This window comes from Mchenga conophoros, linkage group LG10 (genome assembly GCF_057382185.1).
Source record: "Mchenga conophoros isolate Kocher_MC1m ecotype Shallow Benthic linkage group LG10, M_conophoros_male_GT1.1, whole genome shotgun sequence".
NCBI lineage: Eukaryota > Metazoa > Chordata > Actinopteri > Cichliformes > Cichlidae > Mchenga > Mchenga conophoros.
The window spans coordinates 34,373,132-34,397,247 of NC_140535.1; the positions used below are offsets into that span (position 1 = coordinate 34,373,132).

The window sequence follows — 24,116 nt, forward strand, 5'->3', positions numbered from 1 at the left end:
AGAATAACTGAGGAAAACTCATCCCAGAGTTTGTGAGCCACCACCTCGAGGGCCCGAAGTCCTCGTGTTTTAAAACTGAAGGGATCGATTGGACGAGTGAGTCAATAAAAGCTCTGAGATATACTCTGGTATACTCTTTACCCCCTGAAAGCCTACTAGGAGTAACCCTTTGTGAGCTGAGCAGCTTCTGACATATTTCAGGCTGCTAATAGAACCAAACGACTGGGTTTGCATCTCCGCCCAGGCAGCTACCCTTGGAAACACCTGGAAACTATTCTAATGGTCATCAAACCACGACTTCATGGATATATATACACTGAGGGGTCAAAACTCGTCTTTATGCGGGAAAGAGCTGAACGTTAAAATTGACTCTGAAGCCAGCATGAAGCCAATGAAGAGGCTTTGAAACAGGAAAGATACAAGATCGGAAGCTGGCCGTGGCGGCGCTGTGGGGACACACCTGCACTTCACGTAAATAAACTGACAGGGAGGTGACTCACCTCTCCGTGCTCCCTGGTCCGGCCCTTCGGTGTGTCCTCAGGCAGGAAGTAGAGTCTGGCACTGGCCAGCAGGTGGCGCCGGGTCTGGTCCTCCCACAGTAAGGTCACCTGATGCACACGAACGACGTTTATTTTTCAACCGTTCTGACTGATTTATTACATTTACAGCCTCCACACAGAAGCATCTGCCTAAAAACCACGACTGCCTTCGAGCCGAGTCGCTGATACCGAGGCCCTAAATATTAAACAGTCTGTCCACCATCAGCTTGATCAATTATCACAGCAGAGCCTTTGAATTTGAGCCTTTCACACCTCGACTGTGCACCTGCAGGAACGCTTTGTCCCGGCACAGGCGGCAGACAACATTACGCGAGCGTGCGCGGAGCTGAAGCGCTCCACGCCGTGCAGAGTCACGCAGGGGGGAGCACACAAACACATGAGTTCAAGTGATTTTTGTTTTTTTGGTGTCAGAAAAACAGAAAACATTTATTTAAGACCTGAACATAAAACTGCACACAGCCTTTTCTAGGAAAGCGAAACCAAAAATTCTTCACATTTTACGAATGACTTCATCACATTGAGACGAGCTGCTTCCTGGATCGAACCTGCAGCCTCCCTGTGGCCTGGTCCCGATTCCCATTTCCCCTCCCAGCATGCTGCTGGTGTGCAGCCAGCTCTGGGTTTGTGTCTCTGCAGAAGCTGCCCTCGTTTCAACAGGTTTCAGATTTACTGAGTTTTTGCTGAAATTATATAACATACTCACGCTTTTATTAACGAGCAATAATAAAATAAACAGTCTGATAATTTGCTTTGTCACATGTGGCGCTCAAAGTAAAGCTCTTCTCTAATACTTCTATTAGAAGCTGGCGGAGACCAAAAACAGAGGAAACGCTGACACTGGGCGAAGGTTCACCATGAAAAGCAGAAGACAGATTAAAGGCGAGTTTATTTTCTTTGAAACCTGAGGCTTAAACCACAGAGAAAAATGCTAATGAGCATGTGCAGAAGCTATTAAAACTTTTGACTAAGCATCTCTCCTAACCATCAAAGCTGATTGGTTTAATGTGCTAACTTCACTTTGGATTAAGAGCGCAACAGAACGAAAAGTAAGCAGCAGGTTAATATCACAAAAATGAGGAAATCCATTTAAAGCTCTGAGCTCCACTGTTCACGAGGGGCTGCCAATCATAAGTGACCTGGCTCAAAGGGGGAGGAGCTCAAACGGCTTGTTTCACGCTGGCAGCTTGCTGCCCACCTGCCTGTCGAGTGACCGATACGGCCTCAGTATGTAAAAAGCCTTCATTAGCTTCCATCAATACCATCAGCCTAAATACGAAGTAATCTCATTACACGAGTCCTCGCTGGCTCAGCCCACGACCTAAATTGACTAAATTTAGCCTCGCCGTGGGACTCAATAAAACATGATATTAGTCTCGATTAGCTCACGTAAGGCAGGAAGCAGGAAGCAGAGCAGGATGGCGACACATTTAAGGCTCGATCTGCAGCGTCGGCGCGGTTTACTCATCGTGGTCGGCCCGACTCAGTGATGTCACACACATGCATTATGGGAAGTGTAGGACCTCAGAGGTTTAATTGGTTCATCTCATCTACATTATTAGGGCGTGGGCACTCTGACCTGGCTGACGTTCTCATCTCAAACTAACATTAAGGAGCTGCAACATCATTTTCTGTGCTCACGTTAAGGACCGACGCTCAAAACACCAAGAAAGTCTAACTTTTCTTGTTTTTGTTCCAAAGCGAGTTTTAAAAAGCTTTTTTCTCCTCCTGTAAGTTCAACACAGAAACAGCTAAAATATTCCTGTTTCTGGCTGCTGATTGGCTCTCTGGGGACAGCCGCCATCTGTAGCGTTTCCAGTTTTCCCACAGCCTTCATATCTGCCGTCCTTATATGAAGGCTTAGTGGCTGCGATGCTAAATGCTAACATTCATATTTATATAAACTGGCAGGTGCCTCAGAGATCCGTTCTGCTCAGGTCCAGCTCCTTATTTGTACTTTCAGACTGCAACAGGAAACAGTTTTAGCTCCTCCCCTTGTTTAGAGTCTTCTTCTACCCCACGTAACCGCCTCTCAACGACCACCCTCAGGACACGGTCCCGTTTCCCTCCAGAAACCCAAACAGCGAGCTCAGGAGACATTTTCAGTCTGAAGCTTTCTCACCTCGGCGATGCACGCAGGATCCTGCGGTCCACAGCGGATGAAGTAAAACTCGCCGAGTTTCCACACCTGGACGGGCCCGTTGGGCTGAGCTCGGCTGCTAACCGACTTGTAGAAGGCGTAACTGCCTCGCTGGCAGGAGGGAGCACCCAACCACTGAGAGAGACAGAAAACAGAGTCACAGCCTGAACCTCACCCCACAGGAGAGTTATATCACAATCATTTAAATTCATGTAAAAGACACAACAATCGAATAACAGTCAAAGAAAAATCTGCACATTTTTGTTTTCACAGGTAAGAAGAGAAAAGGTGAGTCCACGTGAAAATGTAAAATGTGTTTATGAAAGAAAGAAGGATGAGAAAACATGACGATACGGTTTCACTGTTTAGCATTGATCAGCCCATCAAACTTCAAACTGAAAATCTTTTGTGTAAAGTTGATCCCCGTCCTCTCAGGGACACTTCCTGTAACATCACACTGAAGTGTTTTAACAAAGAAGCCATTTAAATGCATCACAGGCTCCTTCATAAAAACCAAAACGTTATCAAATCAGCTGACTCCTCAGAATCAGCTGATTTTATCCCTGGACATTAACGTCACTGTATTTCATGAATTTCTACCTTTGCACAATAAAAGTTTTCAGAGTTACGGGACGTTGAAGTGTTAGACGTTAACCACTGAAATTTCAGAGCTTAAAATCACATTTACACAATCTAAAGGTAAAATCTGCTCTGAGCGTCAGCATCACAGGATCTGTCGGAGGAAGCAGTTTAATGTCCGTCTGAAATAAGCTTTGGTGTCCTGGATGTTTGAGCTGTTCAAGTGCATTCTGGGTAAAATCTAAAGGCTCATATGACCGTGTGGTTAGAAACCAGGCTCATCTTCCTACTGTGCAGCTGTCTCTGGTGGTCCTGCAGGTTAAACTGGGTCAAACGATCACTGAGGCTACAAACCAGCCCGAATGACACACTGCTGCTCTCCCGGTCCAAAAACCACAATCTTCAGACCTTATTCCTATTTTTTTAAAATAACTTCAGACCCATAAACACATCAAGGCTCTTTGAAGTCAATAAATGCTGCAACGATTCACAGACCTAATATTAGACTTGCCCGATACCTCAGTGATGGAGTCAAAGGAAATGCCTACACAGAGCTCAGAGTCCTCCCCACATTTTCAAGGGTTTGTTTGAGCCATAAACTCTGCACACCTCTGACATCGACACTGATGATGGAGCCGTGCCATCTTTTCCCGCGTGGAAACGCCACTCAGAGACGACACTGTCAACACCTTAAACACCTCTGAGTGACGGAAACGTTCAAAGTTTGATTTAAAATGCCAGAAACTCGCTGACACATTAAAAACACACAAACAGCGGCTGGAGCAGCGTTTTCCTGCGGGTTTACTCTCTCTTTCACCTGCGGCAGCACGAAGGACACACGTTTAGGAGAAAGCCACCATAAACTCATCTGCTGTAGTTAATCATTCAGCCTCTGTAATGCGGAGCCTGCTGCGTTACTCCAAACGGTTCCTGCGAGCGGCTGCAGCCATGTGACCAAGTCATGCTCAAAGGTGTGAATCTGACTGGAGCCAAAATAAAAACTCTGAGCTCAACAACTTTCATTACGACGAGTTTCTGACATCATCACCTGTAGACATGTTAAAGTTGATCTGCTCTAACACGAGAGGCTTTGCATGAGCCAGTTTGAAATAATCCTCCTTTGTCTTATTGTACTGTCCTGAAAGAAGCCACTTAAGCTTCTGCTTCTCTTTTAACTTTCCTGTTGTGTTCGGGTCAAATCTTACTGGCTCCCCCTCGTAAAAAAGGAGGGGGCGGGGCCAGAGAACTTCTAAATACTTACAAACACCTAATCTCTGCACTTCCTGTTTTGAAAACTTTGAAAACAGAAAGAAGGGCTGAGTTTCTAGCATTTTTTAGCTCTGTGTGATGTCACAGAGACAGGAAACCCCTCATTCGGTCGTGTCAGGATCTCAGCTGTAGAACATCAAAGTCAATTCTGTGATAAACTTTTTTATTCTGCAAATCTTTGTGGTTTAAGTGTCTGAGAAAATAGATCAAGTTAAATAAATAAATATATTCTAGATTTTAGGCAAGTGTCCTTGGAATATACAGGATGTCACAGCAGCCGCCATTTTGATTTGGGGCAGGAAGCCAGCAGCTGTGGAGGATTTCAGTTACCTTCAACCAACAAAACCAGCACACTGAACTTTCTGTTGGGCTTTAACTGCACACACAGTCATCCTTTGTAAAGAAGCGCCGCTCACCAATGTAAATCTTTACCTGACCAATCAGCAGGCGTTAGCACTGGTGAAAGGACAGAAGTGCAGACTTTTCCCAGTTCAGCCACATTATCAGTTATATGATATTTATATGGGAAACGGCCTGTATTTGAATAGCGCTTTACTAGTCCCTAAGGACCTCAAAGGGCTTTACACATCCAGTCACACACACATCCACACACTGGTGATGGCAGCTACGTTGTAGCCACAGCCGCCCTGGGGCGCACTGACGGAGGCGAGGCTGCCGGACCCTGGTACCACCGGCCCGTATATGATATAAAAACTGTTTAAACCATGAAATTTACAGCAGATTGTGGACTCCCCCGTGACACAGGAAGTCCAGACACTTCTTAAGTTTCAGTGGGTAACGTTTGAACGTTTACCTCAGCTGACAATGCTGGGTGAGAAGCGCCCGGCCAACACCGTCAGTCTGACAGGAGTCACGTGATTCAGACAAACTCATTTCTGATGACGCGTCGCTGAGTTTTTGAGGACAGGCTGAACTGTTGGTAAGCGCTGCCATTTCTGCAGCAGTTAGCTGCTGTTAGCCTCTGTCTCCACTCAGACCGAGCTAGTCAGGAAAGAGATGCTCTTCACAGCCGCTGTGTTCAAATATGGTGGGACAACATGGCGGCTTCCACAATCCACAAACCCGCTTTAAGTTTATGACAATGCATCAGTTTGTTCAAACATGTATTACATGCAACTACATGATTTATGAGTTAAATATTTATTTTTTATCTATTAAATAACCTAAAAAATTACCTATTGCACCTTTAAACTCTTTCAGGGTGGTGGGAGGGGTGGAGCTAATCTAAACCATCACGTGGCGAGAGGCGGAGTTCACCGCGTACAACAGCCGGAGATGAACACCTTTGGGAAATCCCCTCATCTCTGTAAAAATCACACAGTTCGGAGCCGAGTGTTTGGCTCACGGGAATTAAACGTTCACACGCTGACCTCATTATCTGAAACTATAACCATGTTTAATGTGAACATCCACCATTGTTAACGTCTAAACAGACAGATGGAAAACCCGAGAACGCCACGCCTGCAGTCCTGGCACAATTCATCCTGGATGAGCTGGAAGTTTTTAGAGCCGTCTGATAAGGAATTACAATAGTCCGGCCTGGAAATAACAAATGCACGACTATGTTTCCTGTCTGAGACAGGATGTTTCTAATTTAGGCAAAGAAAGCTGAAAACTCCCTGCACATGAAGTCTCTGATTAGTACGAGAGATTTTCTCCAGGACATCATGACCACGTCTCCTCATTTCTCTTGCCAACCTTCCATGTCTCACTGAATCTTTAATGTCATTAAATATACATAACGTGATCTAAATGAAGCAGAAACCACCTTCTGTTACAGTACAGTAAAGAATCGCACCATTATCCGCTTAATGTACATTAATAAGCTGTTAATAAGCGTCTTACCGCCCACTTAGCCGACCCCTCACTGTTCGTGGGTGTTTACACGACGGGAACAATAAATCGAGCACACCTGGAGCACGTTCATGCATCTGAAAGCCAACACTGTCCCCGCCGCCGGGCGAAGAATCCCACAGCTTTGATTTCACCGTTTTTGTTTTTGTGTGAGAGACCCAGAGCTGAAACGACAAAACCCAAACACGCCTCGGAAACCGAAGGAGGCAACTCCACCGGATCTGTGCCCGTCAGGAGGGCCCTGCGCTGCCATTTTGGATCCTGGGCCACAGCTTCAGTCAGCAGACTGTGTGATTATTCCACACGATAAACCCACAGGAAAAGGAAACGTGCACCAACAACCTCGACTCAATTCAGAACATAAATATTCATATGAAAAAACATGTTTCCAATCGGCTTTTTGGCTTAAAGTTGCTTCAGAGTGCCTCATTCAAAGACGTGTTAGCGCATTGGACAAAGGAAACTCCGGCTCACACGCTTCTGATCAAAGTTTCAGTTCAGGTTTTAGCTTCAGGTCACGTTATTTTTATTAAGATCACAGAGACGTTTTGCAGAAGTGGGCTTCTGATGTAACCACAACTACGTATACTATATACAAACTATTACTTTCTCCACTGACAAAGTCATCGTTATAAAAACTGTCAAACAAATCTAAATGCTTGACACGAGCCTATAACAGATGCATAGTGTTGATATGTCAGATGTTTAATGAATCCATTCTAAAAATAAATATTTTATTCTGTTACAGGTCACAATGTAGAAAAGAATAGTTGGTGTAAACTTTTCTTTGTCCAACAGAGTGAAGCTGCAATTTACAGATGTCCCCTAAACACATCAAAATAAACCTGTTTTCAACACTTTATCTGTTTTTCTGTGTTTTTGATAGAAACTGTTTGAAGTTTAAATGAAAATCTTTTTAGCTCGCATTAGCGACATCACAGCACCTTAACCCGCTTTACTGCAGCCGCCATTTTGGTTTAACGCGTGAAGCGAGCAGAAGCGGAGAACCTCTGTGACCTTCAACCATCCCAAATCTGCCTCGTCCACACACCTGGATGCTTCTGTTAGATGTTATAGGCATAGCAAAACCTATTTATCATCGAGCGAGGGTGTGCTGTGGTAAATCCTTAACCGACCAATCAGCACGCGTTAGCAGACGGCTAGTGTTTGATGGGCAAAAAGCTTCACGGTGAGAAAAAGGATGCGAGTGCTTCTTTAAACTGCACTTTTTGTGTAGAAGTGAGCGGTTATCATTATTATTTTAACTGCTGAGCTCCTTTCACTGCTGTTTACTGAGGCCTCACTCATGAGCGCTGTGACAGGAAGTAGGAAGTGGGATTAGCACGATGTAGAATGGATTCCTTAATTGAGCGAATGATTCAGGTCACATGTCGCAGAAAACCAAACACAAAGTAAATTAACATATTTCCATCTTTAAGCATTAGACCAAAGTGTTGTTTTTTAAAGGAATTTTAAAGAGCTGGCAGCTGATTTCAGGGCTACATTTATGCAGCGGGGGGTCAAACCTGATGTTTAAGAGGCATTGGGAACGCATCAGTGTCAATGAATGACTCAGAAATGTGCCTGTGTGTGTTACATGTCCTTAAACGCGGCACTGCACTACATCTGGTCCCAAACAACAAATCCATCATGTCTGAAACACACTGGATAAAGACAGGCGAGACCGAGACGTCTCTAATTATTCGATTTTAAATAACCTGCATCACCACTGCAGACGGAGACTTTAGATTGCTTGATGGCTGCAGCTGGACTTTCAGGTGAAAGTCAGCAGCATGTAACATGTCGCAGAACAAACAGCAGATACATGACAAACAAGTATTTTGATGTGCAGAAGATGACGATGCACACGGTGAAACATTTTCTCCATTTTGAATGCTGACTGTTTGTTTAAAGGCTGCATTCCTGCCTAACCCGAGTCTTCTACTTCTAAATTAGGCAGCACCTCGTTAGCGCTCAGCAGCTTCTGTTAGCTCGTTTTAGGCCCAGTTAGCACCTGCTCCTTTAGCCATCATCCACTGAAACACTCACAATGATAATTGTAAGTATAAATGTGAGCAGCTTAATATCACAGAACAGGGACAAGCACTACTTATGTGAGAATATCTGCTTAAACGGCCCCGCTAACTTGGTATGAACGTCCATTTCCTGCATATATTGTGATTTATTAGAGGCGTAGCTGCTTTGGAGTCTCAGTTTGGGAGATTTATTTCAGCTCTAGTTTGAACACATTTCTCCTCAGATGTTGTTTTAAAAAAATCATCATGAAAAAGATCACACAGGAGTTTCCATGAAAGCATGAGTGTATTCAAAGATTACTTATATATTGCTGTGGCCGTCACCAAAAAAGACCAGATCCAATAACGTGTGTGTGTGTGTGTTTCGCAACACTTTCTGTTTGTGTGCCTCTTGGCGCTGCTGGTTCCCGAAGACGTAAATCTTTAAAAACAGCAGGATGATAAAATGAAAGGAAAATGCACGCATGCTGTTTTATGTAGAACGCAGCAGACATGCTGATCTAGATTTTACAGCACTGCGTGGAAAATACTGCAGCTGTAAAAAACCAAAAAAAGAAAACAAATGCTGCTGTTTGCTGATACTGAATCCATCATCCAGCCTCCACCGCTCTGTGATCCCCGCTCAGAGCTACAGGCCAGAAAAAAACGAATATCTACAACAGCTTTGAATGAAACCTAATATACTCCCCACAGCTGCAGCATGAAAGCTGCAAACGACCTGAAATATTCAGCAAACATTTCTCCCTGACAGAAACAAGGCTGTGGATGCTTCAGATAATAAATAATCTGCAGTTGTTTTCAACAACAAACTGTCAGCATCCTGTATTAAAATGATTTCATATGAGCTTCCTGTTTAAAGCCCCAAAATACTCACGTTACAGCTGCAACAATTATGTGACTGACCCACAGCTATAGATCTATGTGTGTGCGTCTGTGCACAATGTTTACTTTTCATCATTATGGCTGGAATCTGTGCTAAATAACTGTTGGATCAACAGACAGTGACACTGGAATAACAATGAGTCACAGCTGCCCTGATCGTCCATTTATAGCCGACCAGGTGATACCAGTAACTGATTTATAGTTGACGGGCAGATGAGTTTGCATTAGTCGTCATTACGGCACCACATGGACCTCCTCTGGGTAAGCATTCAATTATTTCACATTATTATTCTTAGAAACCAGTTATATAGAATTTTATGTATATTTTCAGAAATTATGGGCATACATTGATACATTTTATAGATTTGTGGTCACTATTAGACATTTTTATATAACTGCCATTATCTGAAGTTCAGCTAATGTAATGTTTCAGTTGAAAGCCTGTTGGGATTTCAACATTGCGTCAATTATAACTGAGGGTTCAGAAAACTACAAAAAGTAAAACATCAGTGTAGGAATCCAGAGTTGACTCTATAAAAGCCGCCACTACAATGTTGATTTAACACACTTTCAGCTATTTTTGGCTACGTGGGTGTGGACACGTGCTGGTTCATGAAAGCTTCAAATTCTCCGATTCCATTTTCAATAATTAACCTTTTAAGACCTACCACAGAACCAAGTCCGCCAGAGCTTATCTTTATATTTTTGCATGCTGTAGTGTAATTTTTTCGGAGCATTTCAAGTTGCTATTAGGGCTGGGCGATATATCGAGTTTTTTAAAAATATCGATATATTTTCATACGAGATATAAGATGTGACAATATCGTTTATATCGATATAGTCTATGTTACGTTATAATTATACTTGTGGAGCCGCAGGTTTGCCTCTCTTTCGTCCACTTTTGTCTCTACGCAACGTTACTCGGCCTCGCCTCTCCTTCACTGAACACAACTCCGCCTCCCCCATAGCTTCACCTGCAGGCAATGACAAGATGAAAGCGGAAAATCTCCGTTAGCGAGTTACCGTGCGTGGGGCTGGACGGCGTCAACGTGTTAGCGAGCTAACCGTGCTAACCGCGCTAACGACATGCAGCCAGGAGGGGCTGCACGGCCTAAAATCCTTTCATTTTCTCAAAAATCGACAGTGCGCCTTATGTATGAATTCTGGTTGTGCTTACTGACCGCGAACCGATTTTATGTGGTACACAGCGCTCAGCAATCTGTCAAAAAATGTTTTAACATGACTTTGCTAAGCTACGGAGCTGCACCGCTTGATGGATTGTCGGAGGATTACGGCTACCGGGGAGGAGCCTCGCGGAGTGATACGTACTGTGCTTCAACGTAATATTACCGTACTGTGTGTGTATAAGGGCCACAAACGGCACCTGTTTAGAGACGTGGTGCAGCTGTGAAATCTGTCTCTTTGTTATTATGCTCAGCGTCTATTAGTTTACATTTTGACTGCACAATTGTGAGCTTTTTGTTATGCACAAAAACAACATTGTTTTCTTTTATTTATGGACCATGATTATTTAATAAATGCTGATAATTTATTTTTGAGTAATTTCTTCATGTACATCTACGCTGTATGTAAATAAAAGTGCCCGTGTGACATCTGGGACACAGTATGACTAAGAACTCTCTTTTTGTTCTTAACTTATGGCTTTAAAAAAAAAAAAATCGAGATATATATCTTATATCGCCATCCAGCTAAAAAATATCGAGATATGAATTTTGGGTCATATCGCCCAGCCCTAGTTGCTATACACCAATGCAAGCGTTATAGCCCAAATTTTAATAATATGTATGCATTAAGTCCATAGTTTGCAAAAAAGTGCAATAAACTACAAAAAAATTTTAAATCGTTTTTGTTTATCCCTCAAAATTGTAAATACAAAAAAGTTGCACAAAATAGTTTCTAACAACAGGAAATTTGAATGTTTTCATAGTTTTATTTTTGAGATACACCAATTTTTATATGCTGCAGGAAAAACGAAAATAAATATTATAATGCAAATTTGCAACAAAAAAAAACAAAAAACCCCAAAAAACCAGCATATGCATCATAATAAACAGTTTCCAGCAGTGCAATTTGAGTTCTAAGCATCCCAGAAACTAAACAGAAAAGCAGTCCCTGAATGTAAAAAGCTACATTTTGCGGGAAAATGACGTCACTTCCGGTTTCGCGCAGGTAATGACGGACATGCGATAGTTCGCGCTGACGTCTATTCCAAAGTAGGAAGTGTTATGAACAGCTGATCTTATCGGCAAAGTGTGTTTCTGGAATATTATGTTTTTGTTGCTGCAAGTGCTTTTTAATGCAGTTTTTGCAAAGCTATGTGTGGAAGGAAACCGTGACCGAGGACAAGCTGAATGCATAAGATGTAAGTATAACTCCTCCAGTTTCAAATGCAAAAAAAAGTATTGTTCTACAGAGATTTAAAAATAGTTAGGCACAATTGAGCATGCCCGCTCTGACTGGTTTTAAAGGGTTAAATTATTAATAAACTTAAAAAAACAAAAACAAAAAACATTTAAAATATTTAAGCTTGAAAAAAACAACAACAACAAAATAAAGTATTTTTTTATATTAATATTATTAAATAATTATAACAACTTCCATATTGGCTTCACTTCTCAGATCCACAAGCTAGGTCTAATTTTAGAGATGCTAAAGTCTGCGTTAGCACTGAAGCTAAGGTTAGCCAACATTAGCCAAATTAGCCAACATTCGTTTTCTGAAGCTAATCTGGTGAAAAGTAAAAATGATTTTCACCAGGAGAAAACTATCATCAGTTTATAAAGGCAGTGTTCAGTCTTTATGATAAAAATCCAACCCTGAGCTAGCTTTCTTCTGGCTAATGTTAGCAGGCAAGCTAGTGTTAATTAATACCTATTTTTTATGAGCTAAGCTTTTTCAAGTCAACAAATTAGTGTAAGCTCCCAGAGGTAATCTAATAACTTAGCTTTTCATTTTATAATTGTCTTTGTATCAGCTAACTTTACCAAATAACCAGCACCATATTCAGCTAGTTTACCAGCATCACCAATAACAGAACTGAGAGCTAGCTGCAGCTGTAGTCTTTTTGTGTTTTTGCCAAAATCCCTTCAGGAGCTAACGTGCTCCATGATACCAGGTTAACAGTATTGACTTTAGAGATGAGTAACGAGAGAAATAACTTTCTACAGTAACAGCAAACATTGGGCCAGTTAGCCAGTAAGCATAATATTAATATCAAGGTTTCTGTATTTAATCAATATTTAACAGTATTTAATATAATACTGGAGTATAGTTAACTTGTCTTTTCATTGTTAAATTACTTCTCTTGTGGGGATAGGTTAATTGGATAATCCAAATGGCCACTAGGTGTGAATGTGCGAGTGAATGTGAGTACGAATGGTTGTCTGTCCCTGTGTGTTGGCCCTGCGACAGACTGGCGACCTGTCCAAGGTGGACCCCGCCTCTCGCCCTATGACAGCTGACAGCTTCTCTTGATGATCAACTTAATTTTATATGTTAATACCCCGAAAAAACATAATAAAAAAATTAAGCAATGGGAAAAAAGAAACATTTCTAATGAATTTTCAGTTAATCTTGTAATTTTTAAGTTAACCCTGTGAAGGAAATTACAGTATTACAATACACTTCACATTTTAGCTGAGTCTCTCACTAAATTTGTATTTATAGTATTATATACAAACATAAGAAGAAGATTAGAATGTCTAAGACAAATATCATCACAAATACACTTCAAGAGTCTCATAAACTGGATTAATGAATATCAAGTGAGTAACATCGAAGTATATCAAAAAGTCGGTGAATTTCCTAAATAAGTATTATGGAACCTTTTGGGAAAATTTTAGGCTGATTAATTATGATCAAAGCACCAAGTTTCCCTTAATATCACTGACTAAATATTGAAATATTGATCATTACAGCAAATTGAATTGTAGGGTTATATAAACATCTACAGAGGCCTTTAAAAAGTTTGATCAATCAACACTAACAAAAAAACAAAAAAGCACACGCACCACCAAACTCTTTAACACAATTATTTGGGACTTACTTATTAATACTAGTGACTTGTGACAGCCATACGTGTTTGTTTTTAACATTATACAGACAGGAAAAGGGAGAAAACTGATCAATCGAATTCACTTCAGTGTTAAAAACAGTATGAGGTGCATGAGAAAGGCAACAGAAGTGTAAAACCTAACTTTAAATATACTTTGAACATTTGTTTAAAAGCAGGATTATGTTAATATATTAAAAGTCAGATACCAGGAAGACACAGATTACGTCATATATGTGTATGTGTGCATATGTGTATATATATTCTTTAAACTTGCAAACTAGTCCCTGTAAAGTATGATACGAACTTTAAGATAGAAGAAGAAAGAGGAAATTGGTCATTTTAAAAAAATAATCTTTAAATATTTGGGACCAAGTTTCTGTTGTAGAGCTAAACTTTGAGTCCACCAACTACTGAAGTCCTGATATTAAAGGGAACAGCAGAGAGTTGGGTGGTTTGGAGTTTTTTCCACATTGCGTGAATTGAAATAAATCAGGCAGAGGTCACATTCACCCAGCCTCTTATCCACATAAAAATAAAGAGAGCTCAGTGTATAAGCTCAGGGTGTGGCGGGCCGTGCAGCTGCTCTCCATTTACTCATGATCGAAGATTCACAAAATAAAATCGAGTTCATTTTCTGCTCTTTCCACAGCAGGATCAGCACAGAGGAGACTCTGCTCCCAAACTTCAACCAGTCCTTCCTGTTCGGCCTGTAGCCGCTGTGACGTTTCACCTCCTCCTTCACCCTGAATATTCACAAATTCCCACTCTTCTGTTGATTATCCACAACCCCCACCCTACCCCACCCAGAACGCCCTCCCCCATTTATCCCACCACCACCAGCAGCCCTCCCCCACCCGCTGCTGCAGCTCTGCAGACCAGCTGCAGCTGGCCCAGGATCAATTTTTAGAAAGATAGAGCAGAAAATATACATATCAGCTACACATGGAGTCAGGTAGCAACACTAACAGCACCACAATGTAAAAGCAGACAGCGGATGACATTTAACTACGTCACCGTGGAACTCAGCAGACTCACGAAAACAGAGTTTTATATTAACAGTGTTCTGCTGCTGCAGCAGCACAAGGTCGCCGCTGCTGAATGTCAGAAAAACTCAGCTATAGGAACTGAAATTACAGAACCGCAGGAGATTAAATAAAACACAGCGTCACCGTGGAAACATTGCAACATACAAGAATAAAACACATGTAAGATCACTGGAGACAAATACTGCACAATTACAGCAGCAGCGCGGCCCCAGAGGACAATTATTAAAACACTACAGAGGAAAAATAAACCGTCAGACATGCAGACAGTCACAGAAACACGGTGAAGAAGCAACAGAGTAAAGTTTTAATTTTAAATGAGTCAGAGTGACGTGGGAACATTATTGACATTAACAAGCCTCAAAGCTGCCATAAAACTGATGTGTTTATAAAATGATACTCATCAAAGATGGAAACATTACATTTAGATGAAAATCACCCCAGAAGAAGCAACAACAACCAGATTTTCTCCGTCCTAATAAAGATGCAACAGTTTCAGCTTTAAGCAGGTTCATTAAGGACCGCAACAACGTCATCTCAGTAACAGACACTTCTGTAAAGCACTCACTTAATACTCTACATTAAATGAGTGGTATAATAATAATACACTACGCACTGAATTAGGGCTGAACGATATATCGCATTTGCGATAATATCGCGACATGATCAAGTGCAATTTTCTAACCGCAAAGGCTGCGATTATACTCTGGACATGTCCAAATTCATGGGCTGCATCCTCCTGAGGCCGCATTTGTAGACCGATTACGTCACAGCGACGCGCCGAAGGCTGTCTAAATTACTACCATATCCCAGAATTCATAGCGCGGCCCAGCCAAACTCCAGTTTCCAGCAATGGCGGCCGCTACTAAGTTTTAAAATTACTCATACTAATCTTTCTGGGTCACAAAATAAACTTTTAACATATTTTCAGGCGAGAAAGTAGTTGTGTAAACATCAAATATCTGCTCGGTTTATCAAGATATCCCATATTTGCAAAAGTGCTTCGACGTTTTCAGAGGCGTCTGCTACCCACCAGCTCGACAGCTAGCCGGGAGCTCGAGGGTTACTGATGCGGCCGAGAACGGCACAACTCCCGGCACATCATTTTCAAATCACCGCGGAGTTTCGCTGCTCGGGTTAAACGTGATATATAAGTCACTTAGACAACCTAAAAATGTTATTGTTGGGCTTTTTTCAGTGTTTTGTTTGTTCGTGAGTAAATCGGTTTGGCTGAGATTAAAGTTATTAGATTAGATAAAATAAAACTTTATTAATCCCCCGGGTGGGTTCCTCCTTGATTTTCACACAGCTGACTAAACGTCAAACAGAAAACTTATTAAACAGAAGTATGAGACAGTCGAGAATTTACACCAGTGTCTGGTTATATTTTAGATAGCAAGAAGCAGACGGCCGAGTTTATTAAACTCCACCGAGACAGCGGTGACGCTAATCAGAACTAGACCGTCCAATTTCACGCCTTTAAACTTTAAAGGCGTGTTTGTGTGTGTGTTTATACAATTGCTATTATGTTTGCACTTTATGTGTAATGTTACTGACTGCAGAGATCAGTAAGATGTGTGTATTTTTTATTTATTTAATATTATTTTTTAATTGAATGACTGTCTAGTAGTTCACAGATGTCGAAAAACTGAGTGTGGTAAAGCCACTGATTTTGTTTATGTATATTTCTGCAATCTGCACATTGTACTGACTTTCATTTTAATGTTTACACCAGGGTTCCTTGTCAGCACTTTATGCTCAGATGTTTGTAAGCTAAAAATAAACTATTGTGTATGTTCAAATATACTGTTGTGATTGAAGAAGTTAAATAAAAATGTCAGTCATCAATTCATGCATCACCTCATGTCATCATAACAGAGGTCTGTCTTCCAGGAAAGAACAGTTTAAAATTAATGTAATATAGTATTGGCCATACTATATGATGTATTGCTTGTCTTTGTTTAATAATACAGAAGACAAAGACCTTAAAAAATAATCGCATATTGCATCGCAATCGCAATATTGGGGCAAAAAAATCGCAATTAGATTATTTTCCATAATCGTTCAGCCCTACACTGAATACTGAGTCTCATGACTGCTATAAATATGCATTTTTAACCTGTAATAACAACATACAACTAGAAACATGCCACATACATATTTGATCTAAAATCCTAAATGATATTTATTGGGTCACTGTAAGAATGTTTTGGGTTTATTCGTAATGATAAAAACACTATTATGAGATTAAATATCGACGAGTCAATCCGACTTCAAATTACATTTTAAAAAATGTCAATAACTAAAAGAAAAACAAAATCAAAGCTCAATATTATGTCAAAAAAGTAAGAGATTCTTAAGTTAAGTTAAAATTGTATTTAATTATTAGCATTATAATGCAAAAACACCAGATTCATATCAAAGTGTTGAAGCAGGTTTAGATTTGTAGCTGAGCACCAAACTTATGACTCATCTTCCTGGTGGGAACAACGTGGGGGTAAGAAAGGGTTTGGGTGTCCGACACGTTACAAGGAACATGTTGGGTATTAAATCTTCTATGTACTGATAATTCGTCATTAATGTCACAACATATGTTTATATGATTTTAATTTACTATTCATTTTACATGTTGTTCAAACACGTCACAACTTCGTCATGTCATTACAGTCAGTATGGTAAATCTGTAGGTCTCCACTCAAAGGTTTCTGCGATACTGACGGTCACATTGAAACGTGTTGACAGTTAATAGGTTCAGATATCAGGTGAAAAATGTTCATTTCACAATTTTATTTATGTTGCAAAAAAATAAAAAATCTTTAGATATCACGATAATATCGTTACTGCGATTTTTGTGAAAGCACCGATTGAAACAACCTAAATATTAGACACACGAGTTTCAGCTCTTAATAGAGCACAATATCTGACGAGAGAACGAGATGACGATGAAGAAAATGCAAAATTGAGATTAATATTCGACATATTCAAGATGGCAGGAAGAGACCGAGTTCCCACAAAATGTTCCCAAACGTTGTGCAGACTGCTAAACACAGACATGAACTCTTCAAGCACAACAACAAACCAGATTAAGGACATAAAAATGAAGGAGGGTAAGAACGCTGTGAAGTCTTGTAAAGTCTGACACAAATACCCAGAATGAGCAGAAAAGTATGGAGGACGTGATCGTGAACGTCTGACAGCGACTGAAATGACGACTTTTTCCATCCCATTATTTTATTTCCTCATCAGTTTCCTCAATATCACATTTTTAGTTTAGTTTTTTTTATTTTTCTTGGATTATAACAAAGGTTTATGGATCTTTTGGATCTTCTGTATGAAAGACAGGCTTATAAAAACCAACCCATCGAATCCACAGATCCACAGTTAGTGTTATTGCGAAATACTGACCTCAATTCTGGTTTTTACCATAAAGAAACGTATGCTGTGCTTTATAAAATTAAGAAAATAATACTGTAATATCATAAAATTAAGTGAATAATTTGGTTAGTCATTGATGGATTATTGGCTAATAATTGACTCAAAATTTCCTGTACAGGACTAATAAACAGTTACAGCTCGGGTGATGTGCATTCAGTGCTACAGACGTACATATCAGTCACAAATATGAGAGATATGGTTTGGAAAAAGAGAAACGATCATTCCCAGGAATAATAAAAGCATGTTAAAGGTTTCAATGCACTTTTACAAACACAATAATCAGCTTTTTTATACATATACGTGTATATAAGTGTAATAAAAGTGACAGTTAATTAAACCTCAGACATGACCTTTAATATATAATAAGACTGGAACAAATGTCAGTAAATATTCACATCTGAGAGCTGGAGCCAAACTGATTTTGTATTTATTATTTAAAAAAAATAAAATCTGGATCAAATTATCAAAAATTATATTACTAAACACATTTTTCAGCTAAGAAGCTCAGCTGAAAAATTGTAAATGTGTTTAGTCAGGAAATGAAAAATTAACTTATAGTCGTCCAACAAATCAATGAATCATCAATATTGTTGGCAGATCAATAAGAAAATGCAGCAGAAATATTCAAGCAGAGAAAAACAACAAACCACAAGATGAAAATAAAAAATTGGGATTTTTTCCATGAACAAACGCTGATGTATTGACGAAATATTGTTATCAGCTTGTTTGGTAAATCGATTAAGCAGATTATTTGTAGAGATCGAACCTTTTACAGCCAAACGAGCAGGAAAACAAAGATAACAGGATCAAAACGACTGCTCAGCTAACACTCAGAGAGCTGGGATTATATTTTTGCTTAGTGATTGTAAATGAGTCGTTAAAACTGCTACTTTTTCACTCCTCTGTTGTCGACTAATCAATTAACCCTGAGGGTGTAGATGTCTGTGGATATAAGAGCTGTAAAAAACAAGAACAAATACCACTGAGCTCAAATTTCAACAAGCCAGAAACGAAAATGTGGATGATTCTTGGTGAGCAGTTAGACAATAATGAGAAACAGGACTGGGTTATCTTCTGTCCATACCCTGCTCCATTCATCCATGAAACTTTATTTTCTTAATACACAAAGGAAAAAATAAAGGAAGTAAGAAATTTAGTTCAAGCTACAGAAAAACAAGCCCAGCAACTAATCCTACGACTACTGCGTTAATCCCTGGAGTTGTAGATATGTGCAGGTATGGGCAGGAAAAAACAAAAGTACAGCAAGCTAAGACATAACCACAAATCATCTCACGCTGACACAGGAGGAGAAACTTTAAAACCATACACGGGCAAAACTCAACTCTGCTGATTATTTGTGACCCAAATCAAATGATCTGAGACGTCTCGGAGTCTCTACATGTGCGAGCAGGAAAACCAGAAATGTTCCGTTCAAACCCGACGAGCTGAAAAACAAACTTTTGATTTGTTGGTCATCAAAATTTGTATTTTAGTGAATCAGTGGTGCTTTGTGGAGACTGAATAGGAGAACTCAAAGCACCATAAATTTAATTAAGCTGGAAATAAGAGGATTTTCTTGCTTAAATTGTGATGTGAGTCATTCATACAAACTGGAAATTTAAGCACAAATCTCATTTTTATTGAGAAAATTTACTTTTCAGCTCGACGTCCACAAAGTTTAACCTTAAAAATGACCAAATCATTTTCTGATAATCTACTAACCATAAATCCACTCACTGTTAGCAACGCAGCTGCAGATATTTAAACCACGATATTTGCTATATTATAAATATAACACACCAGTAATCATTCAGGAGCCTATATTCAGATATTTTGAGAAATAAAAGTCATTTTTAAGTAAACACGTAACCGTACCCTGCTGTGCTTCTGATTTATCATCTGAGGACCAACACAACACTTAGTTTAATGTTGGATCATCATTTTAGTTATTAAAATGTGTCCAAGTAGAGATAGTAAGTTGTATTTTTGTCATCTATGTACTTATTACTCAGGTTATTACTCAAACACATAAGAAAGAAACGTACATTTTGACCTTAAAGATCACCATCACATTTGTTTGATTCGTGTTCAGCTGCTAATCTACGAACCAAATGACTCACTGAGCAATTTAGTTTAAAAGATTTAAATGGCAGAAAAAGCAAAAACCCAACAAAGTAACAGCTTTTCTCTTCAGCTCACGTTTAACACACAGCTGCCCCACGCAGACAAATCGGTATCAGCGCTCGTTCATTTCCTTCCAGGATCTAAATCAATTCATCTCAGATGTCTTGACTTTTATATACACGTTTAAATACATAAAGAAATTCTATTTACTCACAAGTTCAACGCTGGGTTGGTTAAGTTCTGACTAATTGTTCATCAAAATGTTTGAGGCTCTCCTAATCAATGAATCCATGAAATGATAACTTTAGATTGGAAATCTGAGTAAAGTGAACACAGCACAGAAATATAAACGACTTCTTTTATCAATGAGATCATTGTTTTTACACTTGGGAATAGGGCTGCCACGATTACGTCGACTATCAAAAACATCGACGACTGGTTTAATAGTCGACGCGTCGTTTGAAGCTTTGTAAGATCACAAAAGCCGCAGGAATAAGTAGCAGGATTTAAGAGTGTAATAACGGACTGAAACAGAAGATGGCAGCACTGCATGTACAAGGATGCCAGCTACCGTTAAACCCCGAAGAAGAAGAAGCTGTGTCCCAGAATTCATAGCGCAGCCCAGCTCAGTTTCCAACAATGGCGGCAGCTAGTTAGTTTTAATATTACTCTTATTATTCTTTCTGGGTCACAAAATAAACGTTTAACATATTTTCAGGCGAGAATGTAGCTGTGTAAACCTCAAATATCTGCTCAGTTTATCAGGACACCACATATTTTCAAAAGCGCTCCGACGTTTTCGGAGACGTCTGTTACCCACTAGCTCGATAGCGAGCCGGGGGCTAGGTCACTAGAGCCATGAGAACACCGGACTCCCCGCAAATTGTTTTCAAACCCACCACCGTCCTTCGCTACTCAGGTTAAACATGATATATGAGTCACTTAGATAACTTAAAAATGTTATTGTTTGGCTTTTTCAGTATTTTATTTGTTCCTGAGTAAATCAGTTTGTCTGAGATTAAAGTTATAGTTTTTACACAGCTGAATAAACATCAAGCAGACAGCTGATCATCAGAAGTGTGAGATGCTCCAGAATATACTCCAGTGTCCTGTTATATTTTAGATAGCAAGGAGTTTATTAAACTTCACCGAAACAATCTGCAAATGTCATTAAAATTTAATAAACTACCATCTTGTCTTTATTTTTAGTTAGCACAGACCTTAAACACTTAAAGCTGTAAGCTAATGATAGTTATATAAGAGCAGATGGATGATGATCTGATTAGTCCACTAAAAAGCAAAAATGATTGGTGACTAGTCGACTATCAAAATAATCGTTTGTGGCAGCCCTAGTTGGGAACAGAAAAATCGACTTTTTTGGGTCACATTTAACAAAAGAAACTAGCAGAAAAATCACCTTTAAACTGGTTTCTGAGTATTTTTCTACAAATCTATTAATTTACAATCTTTGCAAGCAAAGCTACGTTCACTGTTCAGCTCACATTTAACAAACTGAAGATCAATCGATATCGACAGCGGAGGCGAATAATTTCCTCCAATAAGATCATCTGTAAACATTTATGCTGCTCATATCTGATCAAACACAATCAAGAAACACAACAACGTAACACAAAAATGTCTGCAGGTCATTTGTGTGATCAATAACCAACCGATCAGTGATCTTCAGTCAGACACTCGTCTGACAAAGTTCAAACATAAACATCACCTTGAAATTTGTTTCAGATTCATTTTTATTAATGTGTAAACTCAGCTGAATACTCATTAACCATGAAGGGAAGATCTTTGTAAGCATGGAGGCAGGAAAAGACGCACAACAAACTTTCTGAAGGAATTTGGAGTAATGGGAACACAAAGAGCTGTAACAGACAAACTAGTTCATAGGCATGTTTTATGGGTTCATTGTCTAACCAATCAATCACCGACATGCAGGCATTTGAGTGGGAGAGCTCATTTACACCAACAAACACAAAAATCACCTTTAAATTAGTTTCTGACTCATTTTCGTATCAATGTGTCCCCCGACTCTAATTACAAGCAGGAAAAGGACTCAAACTAAGTCAGTATTTAGTCCTGCAGAACCAGTTTCAGCCGCTGAATTAGTTGCATACATGTATTTAAGTTAATTACAGTGAGAATATATGATAAATGCCAGCATGAAGTGAGCTTTCTGTGTCATAAACATGCCATTATCCAGTGTAGCCCAGTCTACCAGTATCTTTTTCCTTTTTTCCCCGTGGCCCTGGGGGAGGGCTGAAGCAGTGCTCCAGCCTACCACAGGCAGGGAAATAAGAGGCACATAATATAATCTGAGCTGTGAGAGGCAGCCCTCTGTCTAAAACGCACACACACACACACACACACACACACACACACAGGAATTTAAGATGGAAACCCTTAATCTGCACCATGCCTGCGTCAGTTCTCGTGATATTTCTGACAATAATGCAGTGAGATTTTTTTTCTAACACTGTTTTCAACCCAGGAAGGAAGAGAAATTAAAAAACGTCTCCTGCTTTGCACATAAATAAATAAATAAACTAAATAAAGCGAGCAGTATTGACCTTGGGTATATCCTGTTATTCAAAAGCTCACAAGTTCAGCACTGAAGGAAAAACTCTCAGTGTTGCAATAAATTAATATTTAAACAGAGACATTGTAAAAATATACAAGCAGCACTGGAATATTAAATATCTCTACATCCACGCAGCGCCACACATGGAGCATTTCAGTCCAAATAAATGACTTTTATTTCTTATAAAGCCCACGCTGCCCTCGCTGTGTGTCCTCTGGCGTGTTTCCTGCTCGCTCGATTTTTATTTGATTTTGATTTTTTTTTTGCACTTGAAATAGCCTTGACCAAAAAAAAACAACAACTCCACATTTCAGTTCCCCTTCACGCAAACACACAATAATAAGATTCCTCCTTAAAACTGTGCCAATTACAGCGGAGACAAAATGTCGGGAGGATTTGATCATAATATCAATATGCTTCCTATTAAAAGCAACACTGCTCCACCTAGTCCTGAAAATATTTCTAATCTCTAATATCACGTCGGGCTGGGAATTAATTCTCATAAAAATGGAGAACATGTCGATGGCAGCTCGGCTGCTTTTTCTTTGGGGCTGGAAAAAAACAGGAGGGTAAAAGTTTCCTGATATTTTCAGGGCAAGAATTTAATTTTATTTTGAGCTAATGTGCTTCTTGTTAGTGTGGGTGGGGGTTGGTAGCCGGAGGAAGAAACTGTCGACACGACACACAAAGAAATTAATCATTAACACGGAGAAAATATCAGAAATATTAAACTGGAATTTAACGGCTGGGTAGGATAGGAAACGAGGCGACAGCTCGGTGTCACAGCCCATTGTTTCCCCCCACGAAAAATACAAATATCACCGATTTATTAGGAGCCAGAAAAAAGTTGAGCCTGGCTGAATAAAGTTGTAATTGCAGTCAGAGCAACTCTCCGTGCCTGGGTTTGGCTGATATGAGAAAACACTCAATACGACATGGCCAAAGTAAATGAAATAAAACCCAGAATTAAGGCTTCAATCCGCGCCGACGCTAGCTTAAAATATTCTCCACGTCAACAGGTCAAAAAACGGCCGGCCACCAGCGACATAAACGGCTTTATTTGGAAATTACATCGGCTTTACCTGTATTGCATTGTGCTCCATTGCAGTCCTGCATTCCCCTCTCTGTGAGGCCCTTCTCCGGTTACGCCGCCGGGACTCGCCGACACACAAACAAACGCACCAGAGGAAGAGTAAAAAAAATAAAAATAAAAATAATAAAGCTTTTTTTTTTTTTTTTTTGGACAGGATCTAGGTGTGGCCAAAGTTTGCCACAGAGTACAACTTAATGTTAAAGTCACTCTCACAGCGGAGTTGGAGCATCTTTAGCTTCAGAAACGTGACGTATTTCCGACCGACACGGAACACGAGGGCGGGGTTTACACACGGCAGTTTAAACCCAGTAACACGGTTATTATTTTATTTTACTCTTTACTTCATTCCATTTCAAACAGTTTAACCGCAGCGGCTCCTTTTAGCGGATTCTAAAAAGTAATAATATCGACATGA

At 39.9% G+C, this 24,116-nt stretch overlaps 1 protein-coding gene across 1 annotated transcript in view; it reads right to left on the reverse strand.

Moving 5' to 3' along the window:
- The window catches only part of LOC146566276 (uncharacterized), a 49,125-nt gene extending 25,142 nt beyond the window's left edge, over nt 1-23,983 (reverse strand). The window contains exons 1-3 of the mRNA XM_085289897.1: nt 23,691-23,983; nt 2,680-2,832; nt 501-608 (exon numbers count right to left, since the gene is read on the reverse strand). Coding sequence (XP_085146023.1) covers nt 501-608; nt 2,680-2,832; nt 23,691-23,711 — 282 coding nt within the window. The 5' untranslated portion in view covers nt 23,712-23,983. The remainder of the gene's footprint in view (nt 1-500; nt 609-2,679; nt 2,833-23,690) is intronic.
- Between the last annotated feature and the right edge of the window lie 133 nt (nt 23,984-24,116).